At 57.7% G+C, this 19478-nt stretch overlaps 2 protein-coding genes across 2 annotated transcripts in view; one reads left to right on the top strand and one right to left on the bottom strand.

Annotated features, from left to right (window-relative positions):
- Positions 1-3768, bottom strand: part of LOC105478638 (glutamate ionotropic receptor NMDA type subunit 2D) — a 52715-nt gene extending 48947 nt beyond the window's left edge. Inside the window, exon 1 of the mRNA XM_071087341.1 lies at positions 2124-3768. Coding sequence (XP_070943442.1) covers positions 2124-3569 — 1446 coding nt within the window. The 5' untranslated portion in view covers positions 3570-3768. The remainder of the gene's footprint in view (positions 1-2123) is intronic.
- Positions 3769-9750: 5982 nt separating this feature from the next.
- Positions 9751-18299, top strand: LOC105478636 (KDEL endoplasmic reticulum protein retention receptor 1). The gene is made up of 5 exons (XM_011736149.2): positions 9751-10035; positions 10764-10864; positions 11187-11345; positions 16105-16357; positions 17540-18299. The coding sequence occupies exons 1-5, from the start codon at positions 9945-9947 to the stop codon at positions 17572-17574; spliced, it is 639 nt and encodes a 212-aa protein (XP_011734451.1). The 5' UTR covers positions 9751-9944; the 3' UTR covers positions 17575-18299.
- Positions 18300-19478: the final 1179 nt, after the last annotated feature.

The following is a 19478-nucleotide window of genomic DNA, read 5'->3' as shown; positions in this document are numbered from 1 at the left end:
TGCCACAGCCTCCTGAGTAGCTGGGATTACAGGCACGCGCCACCACCCCCGGCTAATTTTCGTATTTTCAGTAGAGACGGGTTTCTCCATGTCGGCCAGGCTGGCCTCAAACTCCTGACCTCAGGTGATCCGCCCGCCTCAGCCTCCCAAAGTGCTGGGATTACAGGCGTATGCCACGGCATCTGGCCGGAAATGAGGTCTTACTGTAACGCAAGGAGAACCTCTTCCTTCAGTAGGTGAAGGTGGGCTGAGGGGACCACATTCCCAGCATTCAATGGGGCACAGATGGAGCTGCGAAGATCACTCTTTCTTCCATCCGGGGACAGCAAGGGGACTACATTTCCCAGAATGCTATGGGCGTACACTGAGCCGACCACAGTGCCCAGCGGACAATGAAACAGAGCGGACCACACTTCTCAGCAGCAATGAAGGCACGAGGGATCACGTCTTTGAGTATGCCTCGGAAGTGGCAGTTAAGAAATAAGTTTGCCTCCCAGGGTATCTACCTACAAATCTCTGAAAAGTACCATGCCAAGGGGAACAAAAAAGTTGGACAGAGGTCCTTCCCAGAACGCTCTGGACAGGAGTACTAGGAGCCTCTGCATACAACAGTGATGCAGTCACACAGCCGCAGGCCCGCACAGCAGGGAATGGGCAGATTGAATGAAGCTCTACCCACTCAGGTGGCTCCATCGTCAAGGTTGCATTGGCCCCACCTCTGAAGAGGCCCCGCCCCTTCTCAGGCCCCACCTCCTAGTTTACCCATTCTTCTCAATCCACAGGGCAGGCTTCGTCCAATTCTCTCCTTCTCTACCAGAGGTCTGCCATAACTGGGTCCTTCTGTGCCCTTGGGAGTCAGGCCTTTCTCCAGGCTCTGGCCAGCTCCAGCCTCTACCATCCCTTCCCCAGCAGGCTCCTGGCTTTGATTTCTCATTGGCTGGGTCCGTCTCCACCATAAGCCTTCATCCTCCTGCCCATCCTCTGGACTCTAGCTTTCCACACCTCACAGGGGGTACACCCCTTCTCAAACCCTACTCTCAGGACCGGCTTCCTCCCTAGACCCACCCCTTTATTAGAGTGCTTAGACCCCGCCCCTACCTTGCCCCGCCCTAACTGGCTAGCCCCGTCCCCTTTCCTGACTCACTCCTTCCCTGGCTGGCCTCTCCCTAAACCTCAATTCCTTGCTTCCTAGTTCTACCCCTTGCTCGTCCTCCTCTCTCTAATGACTCCTCCTCTTTTCCGACTCTTCCACTTAGAAGATGGTTCCTCCATCCCTAGCCTACCTCTAGACCCTATGCTTAACTGGCCGAACGCCTCCCTAAACTCTGTCCTTGGTACCTGATACCTCTGATACTTCCTGGCTGCCACCTCTCCACTAGACTTCGCCCCTTTCTTTCTGAACTCCATTTCTTTTCTTTCTTTCTTTTTTTTTTTGACAGAGTCTTACTGTGTCACCCAGGCTGGAGTGCAGTGGCACGATCTCGGCTCACTGCAGCCTCCGCCTCCCGGATTTAAGCAATTCTCCTGCCTCGCCCTCCCGAGTAGCTGGGATTACAGACGCCCGCCACAACGCCCGGCTAATTTTTGTATTTTTCATAGAGACGAGGTTTCACCACGTTGGCCAGGCTGGTCTCAAACTCCTGTGCCCTCAAGTGATCCGCCGGCCTCGGCTTTCCAAAGCGCTGGGATTACAGGCGTGAGCCACCGCGCCCGGGCCCATTCCTTTTCAACTGACTTCTTCCTGCGCTGATCCTAGATCCCACCCCTCCCTCAGATTTTGCCATCTGGGGCTAGTCCCTTTTCGTTACCAGTCCCCAACCCTTCCCTCGATTCGCCTTTTCCACAGACCTTTACCTACAATGAATGGGCCCACGTCCTCCCTATACTCTGATCATCGAGGACTGGCCTCTTTCTGACCCTAACAGCCCAGGTTACCCTACAGACCAGCCCGCTCCAAGTCAGCCCCGCCTCTTACCTAGCCCTAAGCCCTGCCTGCCATCTGGGCCCAGCTTGTCCCAGATGCGGACCCACAGGACAGTCCCCGCCCCCTCTAGGCCCCGCCCCCGCTGGCTGTCCCAGACCCGCCCCTCCTGTGGCCCCGCCCCGCCCCCGGTCGCGCGCACCTTGGGCGTGAGCACGAGCGCGGCGCCGCCGTGCACGGCCACGATGGGCAGCGAGGTCTGCGCCGACAGGAAGTCGAGGATGGGCGCGACGGCGGGCGCGCGCGAGTCGTCCTCGAAGACCACGCCGTGCACGCGCAGCCCCGACAGCAGGTCGCAGAGCTGCAGCACGAGGCTGCGCGGGTCCGAGCCGTTGAGCACCAGCGCCACAGGCCGCACGTCCAGGCCCGGGCTGCGCACGGCCGCCGCCACGGCCGGGCCCAGGCGTGCCGCCTCGGCCGCGTACGCGGGCCCCGAGAACACGAGCGCAACGTTGAGCGGCCGCGCCCCGCCGGGGCCCCCGCCGAGCCCACCGGCGCCGCCCGGCCCCGGCGCCTCCTCCGGGAACGGGCTGGCGCAGGCCAGCGCCAGCAGCAGCAGCATCTTAGCGGGGCCCCGAGGGCCGCGGGGGCCACCGGCGCCGCGCATCGCCTGCGGGCCCCGCCGGGCGGCCTCTGAGCGCCAGGGCCGGGAGAGACAGAGAGGAGAGGGAGGCACAGACGGGAGACGCAGAGACAGGGAGACGAGATAGAGAGACACACCGAGGAGATGCAGCGAGGGACAGGCGCCGAGATGGGGAGGACAGGGAGCGGTCGGGGTGATGGAACAGAGGGAGAGACAGGAACGGAGGACGAGAGAGATGGAGGGGAGAGAGACAGAGGGAGAGACGGGCAGAGGGACAGAGAGATGGAGGAGAGACAGGCAGAGAGGGAGAGACGGGCAGAGGGAGAGAGAGATGGAGGAGAGACAGGCAGAGACAGAGGGAGACACAGACACAGCAGAGGGAGGTGGAAGAGAGAGGTGGGGAAGAAACACCAGAGGAAGAGGTGAAACAGGGAGAGACGCAGAGATAGGGCGAGACAGAGGTAGGAAGAAGTGGTGTATGGGATTGGGGGAGACGCAAAGGGTGGATAATGGGGTCAGGGGAAGATACAGAGGTAAGAGGGGAGAGAGGAAGAGAGACAGACGAGGTGGGGATGGGGAGACCCACAGAGATGGGATCAAGATAGGAATAGAGAGAGACCCAGGGAGACAGGGAGGGAAAGAGTGGCAGGAAGAAAGGGAGAGACGGAAGAAGCAACAGAGACAGGGAGAAGACGGAGAGAGAGAGGACGGAGTGACAGAAACGGGAATGAGGGAGGCCCAGGGAGAGGATGATAGAGGCGGGAAGAGATGCAGGAAGGCGGGAGAGAGAAGTGAGGCAAGAAAGTTGGACAGAGAAGAAGACAGCAAGGCAGGAAGAGGGAGATGGAGACCCCAAGGCCGCCAAGAGACACGCACACATAAGGGATGGGGAAACAGAATTGAGATTGAGGGAGGCAGGCAGAGCGGAGCGAAAACAGGAGGACAGAAATAGCGAGGCAAGGCCAAGATCGGGACCCCCACCAGGGAGGTGCCCAGCACAGACATGAAAGTAAGGCGGGGAAAGCGAGTGGCAGGAGGGAGCAGAAATAAAAGGGAGAGAAAAAATGAGAGAGGGAAAAGGGGTCAGGTGTGTGGGGAGAGAGAGAGAAAGAGAAATTAGTGGGGCACCCCAAGGAGAGAATATCCCTGGGTGACCTTACCCTTCACCCTGACCACAGACCCCTAACCCATTTTGTCCCCTTACTCTTGCCCCTGTCCCCTCATTCTCAAAGCAAGAGAGTCATGGCCCCAGCTGGGATGTGGGGTTGGGGGGCACAGCTGTGGAGAGCTGGGTGGGGCGGAGGGGTCCCTGGCACCCAGCCTGGAGCAATTTGGTAAATTAGAAGAAATACAGCCTTTCTTCCTGTGTCCCCTGTTGAATACTAGCCGCCTGGGGTGGTTGGGCTGGAAGCCAGGCTCCTGGGTCCTGCCTGGGACTGAGGGAGGAGGGCACTGGGAGTCTGGACTCCTGGTTCCCAGAGAAGGACTGGAGTCTGCACTAGGGGCTTCCTGAAGGGGTGAGGGTCCAGACAGGGAAGGGTTCTCTCCTGGCTGTCAGGCTCCTGTCCGGTTGCCATGGTAGCGCAGGCCTCGTCCACCCCACAGCCAGCCAGGGTGGGGGAAAGGCCCACCCCCACCCCCCTGCCTCGAGACCACAGCCCCTCCCCTCTGCCCACCACCTCACCTTCCCAGAGATCGCGGCCCCTGTCTCCCCAGGGAAGGGGGTGGGGGCTCCTAGTATGCCCATCCCTCCCCAGTCCTGGCTCCTCTTTGCCCCTCCTCTCCATTGCCCTTCCCCAAGCAGCTGGCTCAATCAGCGCTCAGAATAACCCCCCCACTCCGCCCCAAAATAACCCACAGCTGTGGCCTGGCCCCCGCGGGGTTAACACTCGCGCTCCCCTCCCTTCCCAGTGGCTGCTCACCCTCCAGCCCCTCCTCTGCCTCTCCCAGACCCACCCCTACCTGGCTTCTGCTCTTAGGGACCCCGGGTCCTGCTCCCTGCCGAGGCCCAGGAGGGCAGCCCCTGGCCCCACCCTTCTCACGGGGGCTGCATGCTCAGTTCCTTCCCACAGGGATTAGGGAGAGCAGCCTCCCCCACTCCAGGGACAGAGGAGGGACATCCCCAGTCCTCCAGGACTCTGAAGGCCCAGCCCCCAGAACCCACGCCCTCCGGGATCACAGAGTCCAGCCTCTCGACACCCCCCACCCCCACCCTCGCCTCCATCTCCACCTCCTCGTGAGCCTCCGTTTCCACTTCCATCTGCACAAGGCTAAAGTCCCTGACTCTCATCCCCTGCCCTGTCAGGGACTCAGGAGACTGAGCTCCCAGCCTGTCCTTCCTCAGTCAGAAGCGCTATCGCCTACCTCCTCCCATAAAGACCCAGGAGTCCTTCCGGCAGACCCTTCCTCCCCCAGGCCTTGGGAGTCTGGGCATTCGGTCCTATTCTTTCCCAGGACCCAGGAGGCTGGGCCCTCCTGCCCCAAGACTCTGGAACTCCAGTGCCCAGCCTCCTCTCCCCGCAGGAACCAAGAGTCCAGGTCCCCAGCTCCCCTCTTCCCCCAAGGACCCAGGAGTCTGGGTTCCCACTCTTCTCCTCCCTTAAGGTTTCAAACCCCATCATTCCCAACATCCTGGGTGCCCCCCCCAGCCCCAGCCTCCCTAGTCACCCCACTTAGATCCTGTACATAGCACAGCCTGTCCCCAAGCGGGGAGGAGGAGGAGGGTGCCAGAAATTCCTAGGGTGTCCCTGTCTTCATTGCCCCCCACAGCATCCAACACAGAATAGAGAAGCGGCCACTTTGATCAACAGCTCCCCCCCGCAACCTCGAGTTGTGCTGCAGACGGCATCCCGTTTCCTCCCCCCTCACCCCCCAACACACACAACACCGGTCTCTCCCCACCCGAATCCTGATGCTTGGAAGAGGCTGTAAGGGTGTTCCAGAACCTTGAGGAAGGGGTGGGAGCTTGGGGCGAGGGGTGCTGGGGGCCTGGATGCCCTCAAGGTCCTTGGCAGGGGTATTAATAGCAGACTCATAGCTCTGACATGGGAGGGGAGAGCGAGAGGAGAGAGGGAGAGGGCCGGCCGGCGATGGGGAGGACTGATGCAGGGAGGGGGGTACAGGGAGAAGTGAGATAGATGGAGGCACAGGGATATGGGGCATCAGGTATGTGGGGCTGGGGAGAGGGAGTCAAGTGTCAGAGAAATGGGGGGCGTGAAAGGTCTGAGGTGTAGGGACCTAGGAAAAAGGGGCTCAGAGAGGGAGAGAGAGACAGGGTGGAGGAGAGTCCCTGAGGGACAGGGGAGCTAGGTGGGGGTCAAGACCCCTGCCCACCATTCAACCCCCCTCCCTCCAAGAGGCTCCTGGCCAACTTCCCCTGTCCTAGATTTGGGGGTCCACATTCCCACCACCACCCCTGCATCCCCTGTCCCCGCCTTACCTTTTCATGACCCTGTTCTGTTGGGGGGATGGTGGGGGGGCCAGGACCGGAACCCGGTGTCCAGTGACCCCAAGATTCCGAGGAGGGCTCAGAGAGCCGATGTCGGGGGGCAGGCCCCGGGGCAGCAGCAGTGGTGGTGGCGGCAGCAGCGGCAGCCCAGACCTCCTGTCTGTCCCTGGCTCCGTCTCTCCTTCCTCTTCCTTGGTCCTGTCCTGCCCTGTCTCTCCCCCAAGGTTGCGGCCACCTGGACTAGGCGAGGACGTGGCTACACATGTTGCTCTGGAAGTTGGGCCCCGGACATTGCGGAGGCTGTCGGGGTGTCCTCTTGCTGCCCCGACCCCGTGGGGATCCCCCCTCCGCCCACCCGGGGTGCCCCCCTCTGCCGCTTCAGCCCCGGCTCCTCCCCCCTTTCCATGTGTCCAGTCCCGCCTCTCCCTGGCTCACTCGCACCCCCGCTTTGTGCCCTCAGCCCCCCCACCCCCCCTTCCAGCGTCTGTGTCTGTCTGTCTGTCTGGGTCACCTCTGAAGCTGGTGGCTAGTGTGTGTGTGTGTGAGGAGCGGGAGATTGCCTGCTTAGGGAACTGCTTTTCCCTTCCTCGCTTGGCCACCTCCAGACCCCCCCAGATGCCCCCACTCTCAAACACAGGCAGAAACACACACACGCACACATGCACGACCTCACTTCCCTGGGATTCCCCAACACCCCCAGAGCTTGAGGAGGGACACACACAGACACACACACACAGAGTGGGGGGTCTAATGGGGGCCAGGCTGCCACTGCCAATAGGGGCTGTTTGGACAGACAGGAGGACACAGGCAGCCGGGGACGCCCAGACGCCTGGCCGGACGCAGGCAGGAGGCACAGAACCCAGGTACACACCATCCATCTGGCTTTGGGGGGGCCGGGGGGAAGGAGTGGGGGCCCCATGACACCCAGGCAGGCGGCTCAGGGTCGGTATAGACAGACAGACCCCTCCCTCCCTCCACCGCCGCAGCGCTTACAGACACACCCCCCCTCCACCAGCCAGCCTCAGACACCCGGACATACAGATCCTCACCGGGCAGATGGCAGACGCTCGAGAGACCCCTGGGGGCCAGGCGGACCCACCCAGGCGACACCCCCCAGCAGGGCACCGGTGGCCGAGGGAGGCTGCGGGAGGCTGCGGGCGAGGGTGGCGGCGGCGGCCGCGGCTTGGAGGAGCCGGAGCGGGAGGGACTCACACACTTGCTGTGTTCTCGCACACACACACTCACTCGGGATGCGATTAACATTCAGTCCCCGTCCGCCACTGCCGGGAGACCCACAGCCCCCCCTCCTGGCCTCCCTGGGGACCCCTCCTCCTGCTAGGCTTGGGGAGGGGGCCGCCCCCCACCCCAGCTACCAGCCTCTGCCTTCCTCCTGGGACAGGGGAGTGAGGGGCTGAAAATAAAACGGAAGGAAGAAGTCGGGTTGGGGACTGAGCAGGGACTCAGAACTCGGTATGGAGACATCAGCTTCAGAGCTAGACTTCAGGTCTGGGGGTTGTTGCCTTCTGCCCCATCCCTGCCTTGAGGCTCTGGAAACAGGAGGCCTTTCCCTGACTTCAGTGTTCGCCATACTAAGACCCAATCTGTGGCTTTTATTGCCCCACAAGGCCAGGCCTGAAAACCAGGTCTCCACCGTGGACCCAGGAGTCCCGCCCCCCAGTCCCTTCTCCCTCAGACCCAGGAGTCCCCTCTCCACTGGGACCCAGGGATTTGGGGCCCGCCTCCAAGTCAGAGTCTCTTTTAAGGACTCTGTCATCCAGACTCTCCCCCAGTACAAGCCACCTTCAGGGACCCAAGACTCCTGGATGTCCCCCTTGGACCCAGTCCTTCCAACCCTCTGAAGAAACCAACATGCCTGCTCCCCTTCTTTTATTGAGGGACCCTGGCCTCCATCACCTGTGGGTACCCCATCATCCAGAAGGGAAGCAGCATCTGTCTCCTCGTAGACGCAGGAGTCCAGACCACAGGCTGTTCCCCGAGGGTCCCACACCCAGATGCCCACTATTCCCCTCCTAGGGGGCTGGGCCCGGCACTTTTATAAAGCCACCGGTGCGGCTCTAGGGTAGAGCATGGGGCAGGACCGCTGGGCCTCTGAGGGTGGAAGAGGGTGTGTGTGTGTGTGGGCAGGGCAGAAATTCTGGAGCAGGGAGGAAGCCAGGGCCAGGGGCTCCTGAGATAGTTTGGGTCAGAGTTTCAGCCTTGAGCTTCCTGGGTGGGGTTCCTGTTTCCTTCATCCTCAAGGTCTGGGAGAGCAGAGTGAGGTGCACATTCCTGAAAAAGAAGAGAATCAGGGCCTAAATGTGTGGGTCGTAAAGGGAGAAAGAAACCGTAGATCTAGATTCTTAAGGTTAGGAAGCTTGAGCCATAAGATGGTGGGGGGTGGGACCCTAAGTTCCAAAGAACAGCATCCTAGGAGGGAAAAGGGCTGCGGCCCTGGACTGCTGAGTCTCAGGGAGGAGGGGCTGGGGCCCTGGACTCCTGGGTCTGAGGGAGGAGGGGCTGGGGGTCTGGACTCCTGGGTCTGAGGGAGGAGGGGCTGGGGGTCTGGACTCCTGGGTCTGAGGGAGGAGGGGCTGGGGATCTGGACTCCTGGGTCTGAGGGAGGAGGGCTGGGTGTCTGGACTCCTGGGTCTGAGGGAGGAGGGGCTGGGGGCCTGGACTCTTGGGTCTGAGGGAGGAGGGGCTGGGGCCTGGACTCTTGGGTCTGAGGGAGGAGGGACAGGGGCCTGGACTCTTGGGTCTGAGGGAGGAGGGGCTGGGTGTCTGGACTCCTGGGTCTGAGGGAGGAGGGCTGGGTGTCTGGACTCCTGGGTCTGAGGGAGGAGGGGCTGGGGCCTGGACTTCTGGGTCTGAGGGAGGAGGGGCTGGGGGCCTGGACTCCTGGGTCTGAGGGAGGAGGGGCCTGGTGTCCTGGACTCCTGGGTCTGAGGGAGGAGGGGCCTGGGGGCCCTGGACTCCTGGGTCTGAGGGAGGAGGGAGCTGGGGCCTGGACTCCTGGGTCTGAGGGAGGAGGGGCTGGGGGCCTGGACTCCTGGGTCTGAGGGAGGAGGGGCTGGGGCCTGGACTTCTGGGTCTGAGGGAGGAGGGGCTGGGGGCCTGGACTCCTGGGTCTGAGGGAGGAGGGAGCTGGGGCCTGGACTCCTGGGTCTGAGGGAGGAGGGGCTGGGGGCCTGGACTTCTGGGTCTGAGGGAGGAGGGGCTGGGGGCCTGGACTCCTGGGTCTGAGGGAGGAGGGGATGGGGGCCTGGACTCCTGGGTCTGAGGGAGGAGGGGCTGGGGACCTAGACTGCTGGGTCTGACGAACGGGCTGGGGCCTTGAGTCCTGGGTCTAGGGGAGGAAGTGGGTGGGGTATCTTTCTTGTCTTCTGGGGGATTGGAGCTAGAGTGCCTGAAAGGGGCAGAAGCTGGCAGCTGAGCCTCTGGGTTCCTGCAGGATTTTTAAAGCTCAGAGGGCAGCCTCTACATCCCTGCAAGGGCTGAGGGTGGTGTACTAGACTGCGTCCCTTCCAGAGACACAGACTGCCTGGGCAAGCCGGTGCCGGATTTGGCACTTTCCGAGCCCTGCGACCCTCCCAAGTTCCTAAGGGGCAGCTTTGGGGGTGCATTTAGCGCCGCCACGGCAAAGCAGGAGGTGGACGATAGGGGGCGCCGGGGATCCGGGCCCCGCCCTCGGGGGCGGAGCCTCCCGGCCCGGACTCCTCCCCCTCCCGCTCTCCTCCCTCTTCCCGGCTCCAGCTCCGCCGCCAGCTCCGGCCTTTGCTCCCCCTCCCAGAGTCCCCTCCCCGGAGCGGAGCGCACCTAGGGTCCCTCTCCCTTTCCCCCAGCCCAGCCTCCCGTTCAGACCAGCAGCCTCGGGGGGCAGCCCCCCGCCAGCCTGCCTCCCTCCCACTCAGCCCTGCCAGGGCCCCCCAGCCATGAATCTCTTCCGATTCCTGGGAGACCTCTCCCACCTCCTCGCCATCATCTTGCTACTGCTCAAAATCTGGAAGTCCCGCTCGTGTGCCGGTGAGAGGCCCACCAGGGCTGGCGAAGGAGAGAGATTGAGGGCGGGGGTTGGGGGCGTCCCAGGACTCAGGCAGGGTTTGGGGGCACTAGGGGCACAGGTTCCACCCCCACTGCTTGCTGGGGGATCTCTCTTCTAGGTTCTGGGTCTCCAGGGGATCAGCTCCCTTCCCCAGACTGGCGGGGGTGCATACAGTTTGATGTGAATGGCTTTAGGCCCCCAATTCAGCCACCCCCAGCCTCAGTCTGGGCAGCCCGAGGGTTCACGGACCGGGAACAGGGAACCATGGCAGGCGGGGAGGTGGCTGTGAGTTGGTGACGTGGACCGTGGCGGCCAGGAAGGGAACGGGAGGAAGGTGACCAGATCGGGGGGCTGAGGTCAGGGGAGGTCCTCCCTAGGCCCCACCTCAGGTCCGGACTGAAGGAGGACCCTGAGGGGGTCAGGGGTGGCCATGAGGCCTAGTCTGGGACGGAGCCTCGGGCTGGAGTAGCTTCGGGGGCCTGGGCTGCCCCCTGGCTGTGGGCCGTGGGAAAGGGCCCTGATGAGGCGGGGCGGGCTGGGGAGGCCTCCGGGGACAGCTGCACTCCAGAGCTGCCTCCAGGCTGGTCCCGGGCGCCGTGCCTTAGTTTATTGCCCATGCAGCCCACCCCCAGCCTCCTCTCTCTCTTGCTCGCTCTCTCTCTCTCTCCCTCTCTCTCTTTCCCTCTCTCTGTCTCTCTCTGGACCACAGGAATTTCAGGGAAGAGCCAGGTCCTGTTTGCTGTGGTGTTCACTGCCCGATATCTGGACCTCTTCACCAACTACATCTCACTCTACAACACGTGTATGAAGGTAGAGACTCCTCCCCACCCCTCTGGCCCCCACTGAAGCACTGGAGCCGGGTGTGGGTCCCAGACTCCTGAGTCTGAGGGAGGAGGGGCTGGGGGCCTGCACTCCTGGGTCTGAGGGAGGAGGGGCTGGGGCCTGGACTCCTGGGTCTGAGGGAGGAGGGGCTGGGGGCCTGCACTCCTGGGTCTGAGGGAGGAGGGGCTGGGGGCCTGGACTCCTGGGTCTGAGGGAGGAGGGGCTGGGGGCCTGCACTCCTGGGTCTGAGGGAGGGGTCTGGAGTTGAGGCCTGTGAGTTGAGGCCCCTTCTTATCATCCTCCTCCTCAGGTGGTCTACATAGCCTGCTCCTTCACCACGGTCTGGTTGATTTATAGCAAGTTCAAAGCCACTTACGATGGGAACCATGACACATTCAGAGTGGAGTTCCTGGTCGTTCCCACAGCCATTCTGGCATTCCTAGTCAATCATGACTTCACCCCTCTGGAGGTAGGTGCCTTGCTGTGACTCCTTATTTGGGGGGATGGTTGTGGCAGAGTAGCGGTGACAGGAGACCCTCTCACAGGCTTCCTTCTGCAGGCTGTGCCCAAACTGCCTTATTTTAGGACGCATAAGTTCAGTGCATGGGCTGTGGGGTCAGAGGAGATTCACACAACATCAGCAAGACTCACTATGTGTCAGTCACTACCCTAAGCATTTCACCTACTTACCTTTCTCAGCAGCCCCATTTTACAGATGAGGAAACTGAGGCTTAGGGATCCTTTTTTTTTTTTGGAGGCAGAGTCTCACTCTGTTGCCCAGGCCGAAGTGCAGTGGCACGATCTCAGCTCACTGCAACCCCCGCCTCCCAGGTTCAAGCAATTATCCTGCCTCAGCCTCCCGAGTAGTTGGGAAGACAGGTGCACATCACCATGCTCTGCTAATTTTTGTATTTTTAGTCGAGACAGGGTTTCGCATGTTGACCAGGCTGGTCTCAAACTCCTGGGCTCAAATAATCTGCCTCTCTTGGCCTCCCAAAGTGCTGGGATTATAGGTGTGAGCCACCACACCTGGCCCAGCCTTCCTGAATTTGAATTCCAAATCTGCTAGTTTCTTTTTTCTTTCTTTCTTTTTTCTGAAACAGCCTCGCTTGGTTGCCCAGACTGGAGGCAGTGGCACGATTCTGGCTCACTGCAACCTCCACCTTCCAGGTTCAAGTGATTGTCCTGCCTCGGTCTCCTGAGTAGCTGAGATTGCAGATTTGCCCACCACCACGCCAGTATAATTTTTGTGTTTTTAGTAGAGACAGGGTTTCAACATATTGGCCAGGCTGGTCTCGAACTCCTGACCTCAGGCATGAGCCACCATGCCTGACCCCAAATCTGCTAGTTTCTATTAGCATGATCCTGGGCATGTGACTTGACCTCTCTGTACCTTGGTTTCCACATTTGTAAAGTTGTGATCAGGTCATTGTGAGAATTTACTGAGATTTTGGAGCATTGCCTGGTGTCAAAACACATAAAGACTCTAGAATCAGAGTGTAAAGATTTGGATCCTGCCTCTACCACATAGCAGCTATGGGATTCTGGGCAAATCACATAACTACCCTGTGCCTCAGTTTCCTCATCTGTAAAATGGAGATAATCAGTTCCTGTGTCATCGGGTTCAAATGAGAGGTTGGTATGAATAAAGCACAGTGTCTGGGGTGAGGTAGGAAGTGCCGTGTCAGTGTTCGGTGACTGAAGTGTTTAGTCCCATCTCTCATACTTTTAAATGTTTGCTGTTATGATTTTTTTATTCTATGGTGTTTTTGCTGGAACCTGTACAAACTCCTGGGAGGAATTTTGGGAGAACCAATGCTAAGTTTGCGATCTCTTGCGTCCTGGGGCCTGGCAGGAATAATAAATTCAGGGCAACCTTTTCTTACCTATGCCCACTCCTGCCTTATAGGAAGATAGGCCTGGGTGGCCAGATGTGCTGATCTTTTCAACAGAAGCCATAATTCAGGAGTTTTCAGGCAAGATGTCGCATTTTAAAATTTTAGCCACAGATTCAAACTATCTTGCTTTCTTGCTTGCTTTCTTTCTTTTTTCGAGACGGAGTCTCGCTCTGTCGCCCAGGCTGGAGTGCAGTGGCGTGATCTTGGCTCACTGCAGCTCCCGCCTCCCAAGTCAAGTGTTTCTCCTGCCTCAGCCTCCTGAGTAGCTGGGATTATAGACGCTTGCCACCATGCTTGGCTAATTTTTGTGTTTTTAGTAGAGATGGGGTTTTGCCATGTTGACCAGGCTGGTCTCAAACTCCTGGTCTTAAGCCATCCTCCCATCTCGGCTTCCCAAAGTGCTAGGACTACAGGCATGAGCCACTGTGCCTGGCCTTCAAAATATAGCTCTAAAAGCACTGTACAGGCCAGACAAATCCAACAGAGGGTGACTTTGGCCCATGGGTCAGAGATACCAGAGGGAGGCTGCATCATACTGTGGCAGGAATCCTGGATTTTGCAAATATATTGTTATCACCTTGCTTGGATCACTTATCCAAGCCCTTGACTTAGCTCATAACTGTCCTGTTGACTAGGGATTACTAGACCCATTTTGAGGATGGGGAGACTGACTGAGGCTGAGGGAGGTAGTGCGGCTTGCTAAAGGTGGAGGAGGCCAGACCAGAACACAGGCCTCTTTTTTTTTTTGAGCCTTGCTGTGTCGCCCAGACTGGAGTGCGGTGGCATGATCTTAGCTCACTGCAACCTCTGCTTCCCGGGTTCAAGAGAGTCTCATGCCTCAGCATCCCGAGTAGCTGGGATTACAGGCAGCGGCCACCATGCCCAGGTGAAATTTTTTTGTATTTTTAGGAGAGACGGTTTTGCCATGTTGACCAGGGTGGTCTTGAACTCCTGGCCTCAAGTGATCCGCCTGCCTCAGCCTTCTAAAGTGCTGGGATTACAGGTGTGAGCTGCCATGCCTGGCCTAAGGAAAATATTCTTTAAAAATTCAGACAGGCTGGGCGCAGCGGCTCATGCCTGTAATCCCAGAACTTTGGGAGGCTGAGACAGGTGGATCATGGATCACGAGGTCAGGAGTTAAGACCAGCCCGGCCAAGATGCTGAAACCCCATCTCTACTAAAAATACAAAAACTAGCCGGGCGTGGTGGCGCGCACCTATAATCTCAGCTACTCGGGAAGCTGAGGCAGGAGAATCACTTGAACCTGGCCAGCAGAGGTTGCAGTGAGCTGAGATCGCACCACTGCATTCCAGCCTGGGTGACAGAGCAAGACACCGTCTCAAAAAAATAAAAAATAAAAAAATAAAAAATTCGACATCATGGAATAGATAAAAATGCAATAGGGCTGGGTGCAGTGGCTCACGCCTATAATGCCAGCACTTTGGGAGGCTGAGATGGGTGGATCACTTGAGGTGAGGAGTTCAAGACCAGCTTGGCCAATGTGGTGAAACCCTGTCTCTACTAAAAAAAAATACAAAAATTAGCTGGGCGTGGTGGTGAGTGCCTGTAATTCCAGGCACTTGGGAGGTTAAGGCAGGAGAATCACTTGAACCCGTGAAGCGGAGGTTTGCAGTGAGCCAAGATTGCGCCACTGCACTCCGGCCTGGGTGACAAGAGCGAAACTCGGCCTCAGGAAAAAAAAAAAATGCAACAGACCTTCTATCTCTGCCTGAGCTATGACTCTATTCCCTAAGGGCAACCCCAGGGGTAAGAGTTGAATGGGCATGAATTTCATGGTTTCGTGTCCCAGCAGCATTAACTAACCTGGCTTGACGAGAGCCTCCCTGGAAGATTCTGCAGGATTCTGCAGGATTCTGGGAGCAGGTCCTGGACTCTACCTGCCTCAGTGGGAATCTGGACACGTTTCTTATCCCTTGGGCCTCAGTTTCCTCATCTGTACAATGGGAATGACAATAGTACCTACCTCATGGGGTTAAGGCTCAGGCCAGTGAACACCCTAAGGAGCGGTGCCTTGGATGTCGTAAATGCTAGAAAAGCTGGAGTTGTTATGAACAGGTCCTGGTGCCCCCACCTTCCTCCCACTAACCAAGACAGCCGAGGAGCCACACCTGCCACCTGGCTTTGCACTCTGAGGGGAGGTTTCAGTGTGTCTGCAGATCACACATCACCCCAGGTGGCACTTTCAGGGAGCTGGGGACTGAAAGGGGGCTGGCAGATGTCTTCTCCCCTGTCCCATGATGTCCTGTCCTGCTCATGAATGATGGTTGTCACTGTTCCCTAAATGGTGGCCTGTGCTGAGCACATGGGGACCCCTTTATAGATGCTCGCTCCCATTTCCTCACTCATTCAAGAACTGTACTAGGTGCTACGGCCGTGGGGTGAACAAGTAGGATCCCAGCCTTCACGGAGCTCAATTGCTGGTGCGGGTGGCCAGGAAGGAGATAAGATGGTGTGACAGTCCTGGGGGAAGGATGGCCAGGGAGGGTCCCTCTCAGGAGGTGACTGATGAGCTGAGGCTGGGCGAATATGGAGTAGGCAGATGTGTGACAGTGTGGGGAAGAGCTTTTCCTGCTGCGGGAACAGCATGTGCAACATGCCGCAAGAAATGGCATGTGGGCCGGGCGCGGTGGCTCACGCCTGTAATCCCAGCACTTTGGGAGGCTGAGGCGGGCAGACCACCTGAGGTCAGGAGTTCGAGACCAGCCTGGCCAACATGGTGAAACCCTGTCTCTACTGAAAATACAAAAATTAGCTGGGTGTGGTGGCAGGCGCCTGTAATCCCAGCTACTCAGGAGGCTGAGGCGGGAGAATCACTTGAACCCAGGAGGCAGAGGTTGCAGTGAGCTGAGATCGCTCCACTGCACTCTAGCCTGGGTGACAGAGTGAAACTCCATCTCAAAAAGAAGAAAAAGGAAGGGAAATTTCCAAGGCAAGATTCCAGCCCAGCCTGCCTTTCAGAGAGGCTCGACTGCAAAGTATTCATGAGGATGGACCGCAGATCCTTGGTTCGAATCATTGCTCTGCTGCTTGCTGGCTACATGGTCTTGGGCGAGTATCTTACCTTCTCTGGTGTCAGTTTCCTCATCTGTAGAATAAGTGTGCTAATCATAGGATCTCCTCGCCGGGCCATGGTGATGATTAAATCAGAGATACCAGTAACTCAGGCAGAACTGTGTGTGGCACGTGGCAGCGCCTGGACTACCTTCCTTCTCTCTCCACCTTCGCAGCACCTGTAACTGCCATGTCGTCCTCTGCCTTCTCTCCCGCCCTGTCCCCTCCCACCTCATCCTGTCCTTGGTCTCTCTGCAGATCCTCTGGACCTTCTCCATCTACCTGGAGTCGGTGGCCATCTTGCCGCAGCTGTTCATGGTGAGCAAGACTGGCGAGGCGGAGACCATCACCAGCCACTACTTGTTTGCGCTGGGCGTTTACCGCACGCTCTATCTCTTCAACTGGATCTGGCGCTACCATTTCGAGGGCTTCTTCGACCTCATCGCCATCGTGGCAGGCCTGGTCCAGACAGTCCTCTACTGCGATTTCTTCTACCTCTATATCACCAAAGGTAGCCGGGATGTGGGGCGGCTGGACGGGAACCTCCTATTTCTGCGGCTCCTGCCCTCCCTGGAGCCTGGGGTCTGTCTCCTTACCCCTGTATTATGCAAAGGAGGGAGCGTTTCTTCACCTGGTTTCTGGGGTTGCAGGCCCACCATCCTCCTAGGAATTCAGACCGTTAGCCTCTGTCCTTAGCCCCCGTGTCACTTGGAGTGCAGGCCAGGCAGGGCAGGGACTCAGCCCACTGAGATTCGTTCATTTATTCATTCAACGAACGTATTGAGTACTTTCTGTGTCCCCAGCCAGGTGCTAGGCTCTGGGGATACAGTAGGAGGAGAAAAGACAGACAAAGACCTCCATTTCCCTTTTATTCTGGTGGAGGAGATGGTGAATGAACAAGTAAAGAGAGATAATCGATCGGGCGTGGTGGTTCACGCCTATAAACCCAGCACTTTGAGAGGCCACAGCGGGCAGAAGGCTTGAGCCCAGGAGTTTGAGACTAGCCTGGGCAACATGGCGAGTCCCTGTCTCTACAAAAAAATAGAAAAATTAGCTGGGTGTTGTGGCATGCACCTGTGGTTCCAGCTACTCAGGAGGCTGAGGTGGGAGGATCCCCTGAGTCTGGGAAGTTCAAGCCTGCAGTGAGCTGTGATTGCCTGGGTGACAGAGTGAGACCCTGTCTCAGAAAAACAAAACAAAACAAAAACCCTTAAAAAAATACATAGAAAGAGAATTGGCCAGGCACAGTGGCTCATGCCTGTAATCCCAACACTTTGGGAGAATGCTTAAGCTTAGGAGTTCCAGAGCAACATAGCAAGACCCTGTCACTACAACAAATAAAACATTAAAAAATTAGCTGGGCATGGTGGTGCATGCCTGTGGTCCCAGCTCCTTGGGAGGCTGAGGTGGGCGAATTGCTTGAGGAGGTCAAGGCTGCAGGGAGCTGTGACTATGCCACCGCACTCCAGCCTGGGCTATAGAGTGGGATGCTGTCTCAAAAAAAGAAAGAGAATTGCCAGTAGCGAGAAGGGGTAGGAAAGAAAGAAACCAGGAATGTATTTGTGAGTCCTGGGGACCTCCCTCCCTGTGGACCTGCCCATCTAGTGTGCCTGCCCTGCTCTGGCTGTGGGAGACTGTCCCCTCCCTGCAGGGGCCCCAGCGGTAACGTCCTCCCTGTTTTCTCTCCTCACAGTCCTAAAGGGGAAGAAGTTGAGTTTGCCGGCATAGCCCCAGTCCTCTCCATCTCTCTCCTCGGCAGCGGCGGGAGGCAGAGGAAGGCGGCAGAAGATGAAGAACTTTCCCATCCAGGGGTGACTTTTTTAAGAGCCCACCTCTCGCGCTCCCCATCCCGCCTCCTGCCGGGTTTCAGGGGGACAGTGGAGGATCCAGGTCTTGGGGAGCTCAGGACTTGGGCTGTTTGTAGTTTTTTGCCTTTTAGAGAAGAAAAAAAAAAATCTTTCCACTCTTTAGTTTTTGATTCTGATGACTCGTTTTTCTTCTACTCTGTGGCCCCAATTTTTATAAAGTGTTTTTGAGTGTCCTGGGGGCCGGGGCAGGGTCCAAGATCTTTTCCCTTCCCCAGGCCCCTCGGCTCCCTCCCAGATCCCACCCCCAGCCCCACTGGTTGCCAAACACTAAATCTGCCGACACCCATCTGCCCCACCTCCTGCCATGGCCATGAACTGCAACCCCCCCTAAATTTCTAGGTTGGGGATAGGGAGAAAGGGAGGCCCAGGAAGGTCTCCCCTGATTTTTTTTCATAGTAATTTTTTCCCCCAGAGTTTGAGTTTTTTGGTCTTCTCATGGTTTTTTGGCAAATTAGGGGGGCCCGGGGCTCAAGTGCAGGAAGGGGGCTGGGCCGAGGGTCCCATGGCTCTCACACCATGTTTTTGTACAGAACTGATGGTTGATCCTTTGTTCTCTTGAAATAAACAGAAGAAAATGAAACCTTTCTTTCGCTGCTCCTTGCCGCTCTGTCTCTGGCGTGTGTGGGGTCTCGCCCCTGCCCTTCTTTCTGCTTCTGCTTTTGCCTTGTTGACCATCTGCAGGCGACAAGGCCTGGGAGGAGCAGGAAGAGGAGAAACTGGGTCTCCCAAGACTCTCAGCTGTGCAGTTCCTTGCGGTGCTGCTGGGAAGAAGTTTTGGAGAGAATCTTGAAGAGTCTTCTTACCTTGGCACAGAACTTGTCTGATGGTTCTCCAAACCCTCAGGGTTGCAGAGGACCTTCAGGAGCATTGGCTGGGCGTGGTGGCTCATGCCTGTAATCCCAGCACTTTGGGAGGCCGAGGCAGGTGGATCACCTGAGGTCAGGATCACCGGCCTGGCCAACATGGCGAAACCCTGTCTCTACTAAAAATACGAAAAAAATTAGCTGGGCGTGGTGGTGCACACCTGTAGTCCCAGCTACTCAGGAGGCTGAGGCAGGAGAATTGCTTGAACCCAGGAGGCGAAGGTTTCAGTGAGCCGAGATTGCGCCACTGTACTCCAGCCTGGGCGACAGAGTGAGACTCTATCTCAAAACAAAACAAAAAAAAAGAGCATGTATGTCAGGGACCACACGTGGGCAGCCCCCGTCCCACCCTAACTTGACATTTTTTGTTGAGGCATTGTTTTCTTAAAAAAATAATGGGTCGCTAGCCTTTAAAAACCAGATTTTCACATTAAAGTCTAGAATCTAGATTTCTGGCTTCTCTTGAAAAAAAAAAAAAAAAAAAAAAAAACCATCAGTCTAACAATGCTGGGTCCTCATTTCTGGATGGCAACAGATGGCTGGATCTGAATGGATGGGACGCAGCTCTTTTCACCACAGTCCCCAGGACTTGGCTGCAGGCTTGTTACATTTATTATTGGGCTGACGCCATGTGGTTATTTTTGTTTGTTTGCGAAGTTAAGAGGAAAGTGAAATATTTTCCTTGTCTCTCTCCAGATTGGCCTCACACCTGGCCTACTTTCTTCACTTATGTTACCTGCCTGGCTGTTGTTAGCTTTTGGATTTTTGACCCTTGACTAGGTCAAACTTCCTAGATGTCCTCTAAGACCTTCCTAAACTGTATAACTGCCTGCGGCTTCCCTGGAGCCTGGCTCTGGAAGCCTGAGGAGGCCGGGAGCTGGTGTTTCCTGAGCTCTTGAAA

The sequence above is a fragment of the Macaca nemestrina genome, chromosome 20 (genome assembly GCF_043159975.1).
Source record: "Macaca nemestrina isolate mMacNem1 chromosome 20, mMacNem.hap1, whole genome shotgun sequence".
NCBI classification, from domain to species: Eukaryota; Metazoa; Chordata; class Mammalia; order Primates; family Cercopithecidae; genus Macaca; species Macaca nemestrina.
This window is presented reverse-complemented; position numbering and strand designations above follow the sequence as displayed.

What these genes read in the sequence shown, in the direction of transcription:
- LOC105478636 (XM_011736149.2), top strand. Translation starts at nt 9,945, where the DNA reads ATGAATCTCTTCCGATTCCTGGGAGACCTCTCCCACCTCCTCGCCATC. An exon ending in ATGACTTCACCCCTCTGGAG is followed by an intron (nt 11,346 to 16,104) that starts GTAGGTGCCTTG and finishes GTCTCTCTGCAG; the next exon opens with ATCCTCTGGACCTTCTCCAT. An exon ending in CTACCTCTATATCACCAAAG is followed by an intron (nt 16,358 to 17,539) that starts GTAGCCGGGATG and finishes CTCTCCTCACAG; the next exon opens with TCCTAAAGGGGAAGAAGTTG.